This window comes from Myotis myotis, unplaced genomic scaffold, assembly GCF_014108235.1.
Source record: "Myotis myotis isolate mMyoMyo1 unplaced genomic scaffold, mMyoMyo1.p scaffold_m19_p_12, whole genome shotgun sequence".
Lineage (NCBI taxonomy): Eukaryota > Metazoa > Chordata > Mammalia > Chiroptera > Vespertilionidae > Myotis > Myotis myotis.
In genome coordinates, this window is record NW_023416316.1 from 20,507,735 (window position 1) to 20,520,207 (window position 12,473).

At 39.3% G+C, this 12,473-nt stretch overlaps 1 protein-coding gene across 1 annotated transcript in view; it reads right to left on the bottom strand.

Moving 5' to 3' along the window:
- Positions 1–683: 683 nt before the first annotated feature.
- Positions 684–12,473, bottom strand: part of SLC44A1 (solute carrier family 44 member 1) — a 155,927-nt gene continuing 144,137 nt past the window's right edge. Inside the window, exon 17 of the mRNA XM_036330147.1 lies at positions 684–2,723. Coding sequence (XP_036186040.1) covers positions 2,709–2,723 — 15 coding nt within the window. The 3' untranslated portion in view covers positions 684–2,708. The remainder of the gene's footprint in view (positions 2,724–12,473) is intronic.

Consider the following 12,473-nt stretch of genomic DNA (forward strand, 5'->3'; position numbering starts at 1 on the left):
TGCATATACTCTGTAAATGGTATGGGCTAGATTGAGACTGGGTGATTGAGACTAGGGAGATATAGGGCCCTAGTGAATTGACTGCACTTCTATGTCACTCGCTAAGCACCCAGGCTCTGATTCCGGACTGTCTGAATTCAAATACCGCTTACAGTTGTGTCACTTCTCTGTACCTCAGTTTTCTTATTTGTAAAATGAAAGTATTAATAGTACCCACTTGAAAGCGTTGTCATGAGGATAATGACAATGTATGTAAAGTGCTTGGAATAATGCCTGACATGTGTCCGTTATCCGTTATTATTTTCTAAAGTAAATCGTTCTCCTGAGTGCAGCACCAGGAAACAATGGTGTCTTCAAGCCCTTCGGTACTGCAATGACTGCTGTTAGGTTCAGATGGTGCTATGTCAGCGCTTCCTAGGGGAGCAAGTGTCTTGAAATCCATCCCTCATTCTGAAGGTCAATCTGAACTTTTCCCCAGAGGGAAGGTGGTGACAGGACTTAGGCAACAAGGGTAGGACTTCAGCAGATGAGAAGGGAAGATGGGACCCTGAGCAAAGGTGGGAAACAGTGAGAATAACTCCAGGGAATGGAGAAGAAATGAATGGAAATAGCAACCTTCAATGCCCAAATGCCAGGGAAGTATTAGGAAAACTTTGGAACATATGAAAGATGAAATACTCCACAACCATGAAAAATTATCTTTATGAAAAATACATAGCAATGTGGGAGATAGCTGACAATATTACAATTAAAAAATAAAACCTTAGCATTTGTTTTCCTAAATACAATTGGACCATGTCTGCGGCAGAAAAGTAAGTAATACATTCACACATTTTCTCTTTGTCTATAACTTTTACCATAGGTGAAATGGCATCATACACAAAAGCTTGGCCTGGTTTCCTATGGTCACATACACCACCTACAAATATTACATGTTTACTTTTCTGCTTACATAAAAAAGAATCAAGAACAAGTACATTGGCTTTGAAATATAAACTCAAATTTGGCATGACTTTATGATAAAAAGAAAAGGATAAAGTGGGGGTGGAGAGCGAGGTGAGTAGGGGTCAAGATTGTTAAGGTCTCTAAATTCCAGGTTGGGTTTGGGATTTGAGCATGTGGTAAGTGGGAAGCCACTTACAAGTTTATGAGCAAAGAGTTATTTTAGGAAACTTTATTTGGCAGGAGGAAAAGAAAGAATGAGTGGGATGAGCCTGGGGTGAGGAGTTGGCTGGGGACACAGAGGTACAGACTTCTCCCTTCTACTCCTAGTCCCTTAACCTTCCCTGGTTAGATTCCCCCTCTTCTCACACCCCACTCCACCACCCACCACCATTAGAATACAGTGATTATATTAGCATTATAAATCTTTAAGTAGTTTTCAGTCAAATGGGAAAAAAAATAATACATTGATCTTAATGAAAACTGTTGGCTTCCTTCCTAAGTCATGTTAAAACAGGGTCAGCTAACTGTTTCCAGAAAGGCCCATACAGTCAGTATTTTTAGGCTTTACAGGCAATATGGCCTCTGACACAACTATGCAACTCTGCCATCACAGAGAAAAAGCAGGCATAGACAGTACATACAAGACTGGGCGTGGCTGTGTGTCCATAAAACATTATTTACGTTTGGGGCTGGAATTGACTCACAGGTCATAGTTAATCAATCTCTGACCTAAAAGAACATTGTGTTATTTTCCTCAGAAAATAATTCTGTGATTCTTTGATGCCTCTAAAGCAGTGGTTCTCAACCTTCCTAACCCTTTAATACAGTTCCTCATGTTGTGGTGACCCCCAATTTCATTGCTACAAATTGAACATAATTAAAGCATAGTGATTAATCACAAAAACAATATGTCATTATATATGTGTTTTCCGATGGTCTTAGGCGACCCCTGTGAAAGGGTCGTTCGACCCCCCAAAGGGATCGCGACCCACAGGTTGAGAACTGCTGCTCTAAAGCCTCCTTAATCCAATCCTCTCTCTGACACTTCCCCTATACCGCTGTCCTCACCTCCACTTATGAGAGGAAGGCCAGTGATAAATGATGGGCTCATTATTTCTTGAACAGTGATGGGCCAAGCAGTGTGTTAAAGTGGAGGGGCTTTGAATTTCGACCTAGATTTGAGCACTGCCAACTGTGTGCTCTTAGGCATAGCACACAACCTCTCTGAGCCTCCATTTGCTCGGAGCCAAAATGGAGGCAGTAGGTGCAGCTTTACAGAGCTTTTGGAAGGATTAGATGTTTGTAAAGCACTCAGCCTAATAATTGGCACGGAACAGGCGCTCAATAAATAGTTACTAAGCCACATTGGCCCTATAAATGGCATGCAACAGGGGAGGCACAGACTGAATGAAGAGAATTCCCCCTGTGGATCCAGCCTTCAGGCCAGTACTGGCACTAGAGTGAGACGCAGAGGGGATCTCTTTAATATACCCAAGGCTAGAGAAGGAGGCAACACTGAATTTAAAGGCTACTGCAAGACAGATTTGTATCAAAGGCTTCTGATTAATTATTTATGAGGCAGCCTCACTGTGCCAAATCCACTCGGCTGTTTGTGGCTTGGGAACATGGTCGCCGGCTTCCATTGCTTCCATTGAAGTAATAAGATCCTGCCCTTCATCCACAGACTCTCAACAGCTGGTGAGTGGGAGAACCTTGTATCAACAGCCTCCTCTGAGTTCATTCTTCCCGGCTCATGGGACCAGTCACCTTTTCTTCAGCTGAAAAATAAACACATCAAGGAAATGAATGCTTCTCTCCTAAGGGAACACAACACAATGAGAAGCAATCGATAACAAAAAATAGCATGGGATCATCTTTAGAGAAGAGACTGTGAAATGTAAGAAGGCTACACACACACACACACACACACACACGAGAGAGAGAGAGAGAGAGAGAGAGAGAGAGAGAGAGAGAGAGAGAGAGAGAGAATCTGAGAGCATAGGTTCAAATCCTGATTTTACCCCTTTATCAGCTATTTATTTGTGGGCAAGGTAGTTACCTTCTGTGCCTGCATTTCCCCATGTTTAAAATGAAGGTAATCGTGGTATATTCCTCTATGGCTTTTGTGAGGATTAAGTGCATGAATTAATATAAAGTGCTTAGAACACTGCCCAACACATAGTTATGAATGCTAGATTAGTGTTTGCCATTATTTGGTATATGATTATTCTTTGACAAAGATGATTTTAGAATAGCTGAGCACTGAGTCAAACACATAATGAATAAAGTTCAAAACTAATCTGAACTACCTGGTTCTATGGTATACTTTCAAAGACCCAAACCTGCAATTCAAATGAAACTTTGGATTTTTCACTCCTGTGACTCAGTTAGCAGTGGGGCCAGAATAATGGGTATTTCCATAGGTCAGTTCAATTCAAGAAACAGTGACTGAGTAAATGCACCGATGTTTATAAAAAGATTTTTAGTCCTTAAAAATTTTTAAGGACTACACAATGATGTCGTTGGTACTAAAGGACCATGCTCTACCAATTATCCTCAAATAATTCAAAAATATTAGATCTACATACATTCATATATAGTCATATATGTGTCATATACAGTATATATACACAGTCATATATAAACAGAAAGAGAGAAATAAATGTTTACCATTAGGTGTAACAAGTGGCTGTTCTGTGTAGTATTCCTATTCTTGCAGCTTTTTTGTAAGTTTGAAATCATTTCCAAATAAGTGTTTAAAAACTCATTAGGATGGGTTAAAAGTAAAGAAGCAGCCTTTTTTTTTCAAGTTTGACAATCAAACAAGCACAGGGCCGCTGCAGGACAAGCACAAGTGACAAGAAACAGTCCTGACAAGACCCCAGAGAGCTGGGCCTTGGAACCAGGGCACCTAAAGTGGTTGGTTCTATGATTCAAATACCAAGTGGAGTTGGGCCAAGATCGCCTGACACGCCCATCTCCACAATAGGCCTTGCTTGTCCCCAGGTGCCTAAATCAGGCACGAAGAATAACATGGCTTGAAACCTTTGCAGTAAGTTTCAGTTTAGGGTTTTAGAATTGAGACTTTTGTTTCACATGTCGGTTATTGACTTTTTACTGATCCCTGCCTCAGTTTCTCCCCAACCTCAACCCATTTTGCAAACTGCTTATAGAATTAATCTCTAAATTGTTGCTCTCACTACATCAGTTTCTCACTCAAGAAGTTGAATGAAGGCTTCCCATTTTCCACAACAGCTTATCTAAACTTGCCTGCCCGGCCAGCCGGCAGGGCTCAGTGGTTGAACGTCGACCTATGAACCAGGAGATCATGGTTTGATTCCTGGTCAAGGCACATGCCCAGGTTGTGGGCTCGAACCCCAGTGTGGGGCGTGCAAGAGGCAGCCAACCAATGATTCTCTCATCATTGATGTTTCTCTTTCTCCCTCTCCCTTCCCCTCTGAAATCAATAAAAGTATATTTTAAAAAATATTTTTAAAAAAACCTTTCCTGTCTAATCCATTTCATGTTTTGTGATTTTACATATTTTGACACGCTGTTTCAACTTTCATGATTTTTTCTTCCTGTCATTGAAAATAACAGAACCTGGGATTAGGCTGACATCTGATAGCAGTTGATGCTTAGTATGGTCATTTGGCCTGTACACTAGATTTATGCTAAAATTGTGATTTGTCTGAGATTGAAATAAATGTTCTTTCCTCCAATTTTTAAAAATGTAAATAAACCTTTAAATTTTAAAATAGTTTTAGGTTTACAGAAAAGTTGCAAAAATAATAGAGAGGTCCCATGTACCCCATACCTGTTTCCCTATTGTTAACCTCTTTCATCATTATGGTGCATTGTCACAACCAATGAACCCACAATGACATAGTTATTCACTAAACTCCATACTTTATCAGATTTCATTAATTTTCCCTGATGCCATCTTCTGTTCCAGGCCCCCATCCAGAAGAACACAGTACATTTAGATTTCCTCCTATTATAAAATTTTAAAATATTATCTTAAAAGCCAAATGTAAGTAAAGTATATAGTCTCCATTTTCTTCCCCCCAAATAGAAAGAAGCAGCAACCTGCATAACAAAAACCCTTCCTGCTCTCTTACCCCTTTACCCCCAAAAAGATATCCAGGCTCCAAATAATCCTTTATTTTCTTTTGTTAATAGCTCTCTCCTCCCACTCTTCTTCCTGTAAAAACCTTCCATTTTATACAACTCCTGGAGTGCCCTTCCAGTTGCTACATGAGATGCTGCCCAATTCATGGCCAGTTAGGTATCCAATGTACTCAATTAAATTTTGTTTTGTTTTTAGAACACTTTCCTCAGAATAGATGGTGGTGTCTGGAGAACTTCATTTATTTTTATTTTTTGTTAATCCTCACCTGAGGATATTTTCCCATTGATTTTTAGAAAAAGTGTTAAGGGAGAAGGGAAGGGGGTAGAGAGAGAGAAACATCTGTGTGAGGCAAACAAATAGATTGTTTGCCTCCCTGTACTGGCCAACTAGGGCTAGGGATCGATCCTGCAACTGAGGTACATTGGAAGCTTGATCCCAAGGTACCTTCATTCCTTGACCGCAATTAAACCCTGGACCCTTCAGTCCACAGGCTGACGCTCTATCCACTGAGCCAAATTGGCTAGGGCAGAACTTTATTCTTTAAATATACTTAAAGTGCCCAAATCTTAAGCTAGTGAATTATTTTTTGGCTCATGAATGCATTTTCATTAGCTAAAGAATGGCTAATGAATTTTTTATACATGTACATATCCATGTAATACCATCCAGATTGATAGGGTTCAGGGTTATGGTTCTTGTTCCAGCTGTCATCAAGGTTTAACGTTACCAGGCACAACACAAATGATACCGTGCTATCCCTGGGACCAGTAAAGGGGAAGAGAGGGAGCCATCTTGGGTTGTTCTGATCAACCCTTTATATTGTAACAAAACTTTGGTTCCTAAAGCTACCAGGCCCAGAAAATCACTGTCTTCACCCACTTCTTTACACATTGCTTATCAATAATTGGAAATCACTTTGGATAAGTTTTATGCACTCCTGCAGACCCTCCTCCCCCAACAAAGTGAAACAGAAAGACAAACATTCTGTTATGCACATATGATAAAGTTTTATTACCTTTAACAGGATATGGTCTGAATAGGAAGTTGGCCTACTAGCTAATTATTGACAAAGAGAAGGGTTACAAATCTACTCTTCGAAAACTAGACTCCCCATTCAACTGTTTTCACCTATAAAAATGGTAATTTTTATATAATCAGCTTGTTGTTTTTGGTAACTTTGCAAACAGTTTATGCCAGAAAAAAAAAAGTCCTCAAATCAAAGCTGCCTTATTGTGCACAGTATAGAGCAGGGACTCAATAAATATTTACCAGATTAATTTAAGGATGCTAAAATGGATGTATGGGGTTCTGTCTACTTAAAATTTCCTAGGCTTCAAATTCTTTTTCTAAAAAAAGATATTTTTATTGATTTCAGAGAGGAAGGGAGAGGGAGAGAGAGGTAGAAACATCAATGATGAGAGAGAATCATTGATCAACTGCCTCCTGCATGCCCCACACTGGGGATCAAGCTCGAAATCCAGGCATGTGCCCTGACGGGGAATTGAACCATGACCTCCTGGTTCATAGGTCGACTCTCAACCACTGAGCCATGCCAACCAGGTTAGGCTTCAAATTCTTGAAGCCATACTTGGACTGGAATTTGGGCCTTATTAGTCAATTTGTCCCTAAGGAGACTCTTGCAATTGATCAGATTTCCACCCTCTTTTCAGATGCATTTCTTTCTATGATCCTCCTGTCTCAGAGGAGGATGTCAATCTCCTACCCACACCAGGTGACAGGTAAGATGCATGGGTCAGTGTTAAATATTCAATATGGGTCTCACTATGCGTTATTTAACAAAATTATTTCCAGCTATTAAATATGAAAAATGAAAGAAATAAACCATTAAAATAGAACATAAATTATACCTCAATTTTAAAAAGAAAAAAATTGGGAGGGGGGTGGGGAACAGAAGAAAATATAGGTATTCTATTGATTTAGGAGGTTAAGGAAAGACTTTTGAACAAAAAAGGGGCAAAAAGAACACAAAATAGATTATCAATTTGTTTATCATAAAATTTAATTCATCTCTAGATAAAATATCACTAACAAAATTTACAGACAAATTTCACAGAGGTATTTGACATAATGTGACTAAAAAGGTTTTAATATCCCTAATATATAAAAATCTTTTATCCAACAGTAAGAAAAGCAGCAATATTTCAATAGCAAAATTGGCAAAGGACCTGAATAGAGAATTTAGAGAAGAGGAAATATAAAGTGCTGATAAATTATTGCAAAATATTTAATTCACTAATAAAAAAATGAAAGAGAAAACAAGGGCTATCAAAAGTGAATGAGAATGATGTCATGAGTATCTGCCTGGTGTGGGAAAATGGGGATATTCATAGACTTTAGTGCAAATGGAAATTGGTAGAACATTTCTAAAGATCAAATTGGCAATATGTATCAACCTTCATATATTTACTTTTTGCTCTGGTAATACCATTTCTAAAGTCTATCTTAAGGAAATAAGCCACAGTGTGACAAATATCTCTCTACAATAACAAAAATATTATAAATAATCTAAAATTTTAATTAATATAAGAGAATATAAATCCACTATTAAAAATCATGTTTTTGAAGAATATTTAATATGAAACATGCCTACTATATATTATATATAATCTTACCTAATAATAGACAAACATAGTATTGACCATACCTTCGCTATGCCTCCCATTGGCTAATCAGCGAGATATGCAAATTAACCACCAACCAAGATGGCGGCCGGCAGCCACGGAGTTGCAGCGAGCAGGACGCTTGCTTGCTCCAGTGATGGAGGAAGCCAAGGTTCCCCACCTGCCACGGCCTGCTCTAAGCTACACTGAAAGCAACAAAGTTTCAATTATAGAAGGTAAACAAATCCCAGAAAAAAAAAGAAAAAAAGGAGAGGCTGGGAGCTTCCATCGCCGGGGAGGCTTGGCCAGCCTGAAAACAGCCCTCAGCCCCTCACCCAGACTGGCCAGGCACCCAGTGGGGACCCCCACCCTAAAGAGGGTGTGGCCAGTCTGAAAACAGCCATCAGCCCCTCACCCAGGCTGGCCAAACCTCCATTGGGTGAGGGTCCCCACTGGGGGCGGGGGGGCTTGACCAGCCTGCAAACAGCTATCAGCCCCTCATGGAGGCTGGCCAGGCACCCCAGTGGCACCCCAGTGGGGACTCCCACCCTGAAGGGTAAACCAGCCAGCCCCCACCCATGCACCAGGCCTCTATCCTATATAATAAAAGGGTAATATGCAAACTGACCCTAACAGCAGAAAGACTGGGAATGACTGGTGATTATGACACACACTGACCACCAGGGGGAAGATGCTCAATGCAGGAGCTGCCCCCTGGTGGTCAGTACGCTCCCACAGGGGGAGCTCTGCTCAGCCACAAGCCAGGCTGACGGCTGCCAGTACAGCAGTGGTGGTGGGAGCCTCTCCCACCTCCTCAGCAGCGCTAAGGATGTCCGACTGAAGCTTAGGCCTGCTCCCCACTGGCAAGTGGACATCCCCCGAGGGCTCCCGGGCTGCCAGATGGATGTCTGATTGCCAGCTTAGGCCCAATCCCCCGGGGAGCAGGCCTAAGCCAGCAGGTGGTCATCCCTTGAGTGGTCCCAGACTGCGAGAGGGCACAGGCCAGGCTAAGGGAACCCCCCCTCCGAGTGCACAAATTTTTGTGCACCGGGCCTTTAGTGTTATATAATGTTAATTGACAAGGACAGGATATGAAAGTTTCTGAGTGTATATGTCTTATTATCAACTCTGTGAAAATAGGTATATATCTGGATACATATTATATAAATATAGATATATACATCTATAAATATAGCAGAAAAAATGCAAAAATCATAAATTAGTTATTTCAGTTAGAGAAATGCAGCATAGTTTTTCTCTGGAAGAATGTTTTACAAATTTTAAAATGAAAATTTGATACTTTATTTTTGGGGTCTCATAAGTCATTTAAATTCTATAATGTATCCTTAATAATGGACAGAGATATAGACAAAGATTTCTATATAAGGATGATCATTAATAATCCCTTAATCTTGAAGAAAATTGCTATATTCAAAAATAGGAGAAAGACTGAATAAAATATAGTACATTCAAATGAAAGAATATTATAAATCTATTTCAATATGAGTCTCACTATCATTATACAACAACATATAGGTTATATTTACTATAACCTTTTCTGTTCTGTTTCCAAGGAATTTTTAATAACATGGGGGAAATTCTCATATGTTATTTAAGAGAAAAAAGAAGATAGGAATTATTTAACATCTATCTTATTTACTATAATCTTTTCTTTTTAATATGACCTGAATTAGATAGACAGTAGATAGATGAATACTGTTCTCTCTCTCTCTCTCTCTCTCTCTCTTTCTCTCATTTCTGTATAGTCATTTTATTTATTTATTTTTTATTTATCCATTTAACAGTTTCTTTACAAAGACTAGGCTTGAATTCAGGCTCTGGCAAAAAATAATTGAGTTTGGGTGAATTACTAATCTTCCCTTAGCTTCTGTTTTCTCATCTGTAAAATGGAAAGAATAACATCTACTCTGCAGAATAAATAAGGTAATGTATATAAAGACCCAGCACAAAGACCTATAATAAAAGTTTTTCAACAAATAACAATTAATATTATTTGATTACAATTTTTGAAAATGCAAAAGATTCAGGAAGCAAAAATGAATGGGTAGAGACCTTCACATTCTCCAGTCAGAGGAATTACTTAACTTATACTTTAAAAAAAAAAACCACACCCATAAAATATTTTATATTCCCTGGACTTAAAAGGAATGCAAATGTCATTTTAAATCAAAGATCAAAATATAACTAAGATTAAAATATAATTAAGCAAAAATAACGTTAGGAACAATGCAATGCACCCCAGAAAAATTTGTCCAATACTGCTTAATAACTATGATATTGCCACCTTGTGGAATTAGTGATGTATTACATATCCCAGGGATTTTGAGATTTTATTTTAAAGTAATTTATGTAGACAGGCTGAATTATACAAATATTCTCCTTTTAATTTCTAAGTTAATGTTATGTAATTAGCATTTTCCACGCAGTGACATTCTTCACAGTGATCTTTAATGGGTGCCTAACATTTTATTGAAGGATGTGCCACAGCCTGGCTCAACATGCCGATCCTACAGGACATCTAGATGTCTGCCCAGTAACGTGTTATTCACTGTGATGGTTCTGTACAGGTAGATATGGGTGCATTTATTGAGTTATAAACATTAAAATATGTGCTTATTACAAAGATAATACAAGGTTCGTATTTTCAAAGAAAAGCAAAATTGATAAAATAAACCACATTAACAATTTCCCAACCCAGCTTTTTTTAAACACACACATATACTATGTGTAATAGATTTGTAAACATATATGTAGTATGTATTCACAATTTTTAAAACAAAAATGGGATTATATCACTATGTAACCTTTCTTTTTATTTAAAATTGTCATGTGCAAGTTTTCTGTGCCAGTAATACCCATAGAAAACATTGTTTTTATTGACTAAGTGGCATCCCCTTATATAGTTATATTAATTGCACACATACTATGAAGTATTAAGTTCTAGTATATACATTATTAAACACAGTGCTTACAATTTGATGGGGAATTAAGCAAATAAATGGGACAAGTAAAGAGAGAAGCCTATTTTGTAATGAAATGCCATGAAGGAAAAGAACAGGATACTAGCCAGAAGGTAATAGGGTGTACAAGGTGGTTGCAGAAGGTCTGTCTGAGAGAAAAGAGAAAGTTTGGACCTGAAGGATGAAGAATCTGGCATGTGAACACGGGAGAACATTCTAGGAAGAAGGAGCAGCATGTGTGAAGGCCCTGAGGTGGAAACATTCCTAGAAACTGAAAGATGGTCAGAGAGGCTCACACTTAGGCTGAGGCAGATGAAGCTGGAGGGCTTCTATGCCATGGCAAGTAGTGTGCATGGCATTTTCAGTCTGTGGCCGTCGCATGATCTGATTTATATTTTAGAGAGCTCACTCTGCCTGTTCTGTGCAGGAGAAGGGATTGGAAGGCAAGGGTGTAAGATGGGAGACTAGATAGGGAAGTACAGCAACAATTCAGATGAGAGATGATGGGGGGGGGGTTGGAGTAGTGCAGCGGTAATTATAGTTGGATATGAGATAGGATGGAGGGAGGGAGTTGACTAGTTCAGAGAATTGGCAGTAAACATTGCATCCAGGATGGCTGCTAACATTTGTGGGTCTGAAGCAAGAAGATGAATGGAAGATCCTGCTTTCATCCTCTCCCATCTTTTGCTCCAACCCACACGGTAAGCTGGAGTTCTCTCTCACGCTCACCTGTGGACACTTCAGCCCACTGGTTCAAGCCCCAGGCCACAACACGCGCCACAGCCAGGATCCACCCTAAGGAGAAAGTGCCTGGAGAAAAGCCCTGTGCAGACCTTATTTGAGAAGGGAGTTCCAGGGTCCTGGGATTCTGCAGTGTGGTCTTGGAGAAAGGAGGTGGACCTTGGGTAGGCACAGCCCCTTAGCCCCAGGGACTCCTTGCCCTTTGTAAAGGGTCCAGAGGGAGAAGGGCAAGAGTAAGGACCCTGATGCTGAAGTTATTAAGGTGGTACTGACTACATTTAGTTAAATTAATTTAGAAAGATCTCTTACATCATCCATAAAGTATACTGCTATATACATGTCTTGTGTGTACAACCCTACATCATTGTTTTCTAATTCTTCCTTTCTCTATGGCTTTCAGTTAAATTAACTTCACCCACTTACCGGGCTACTTAAATGATGCATTTCTTCTGTATCAGCGGTGAGTAAAACTCTTGAAAATATCCCATTCTTCTTTATACATTGGCTTTTAGACTCGATGCCATCTATTGTCTGTTTAAGTTAACACATCTATAAGATGACTCCCTTTATATTTTGGAAAATGATAGGACTTGGGATGATAGGTGGAAAGGGAGGGAGGGAACTATTTAAAGGACACTACATCTCTAGCTTGAGCAACTGGTCCAACGGTGGTGCGATTTATGACATGGGGAAGGCCAGGGGAAGCACGGGTGTTGATGTACCATAATTTATTGACCTTATTCCCTATTGTTGGACAGTCATGTTGACTGCAATATTTTACAATTAGAACAATACTCTGATTTACAGCAGAACTTTTTCACACATCCTTAATTTCTAAATACAGAATTGCTGGTTTAACGGATGTGCACATTCTTTGGATTTTTAAGCACATTGCCAAATAACTTTCCAAAGAGCTAGCTGTCTCCTCACAATTGGGGTAGATTTTGCAACCGAATTTCTAGGTCTCCCTCCCTCTTTTTCTTTTCTTTCCTCCCTCCTACTTTTCCTTTGTCCATTCAGTAACAAAACTTTTGTCAAGGATCTGCTATGTCC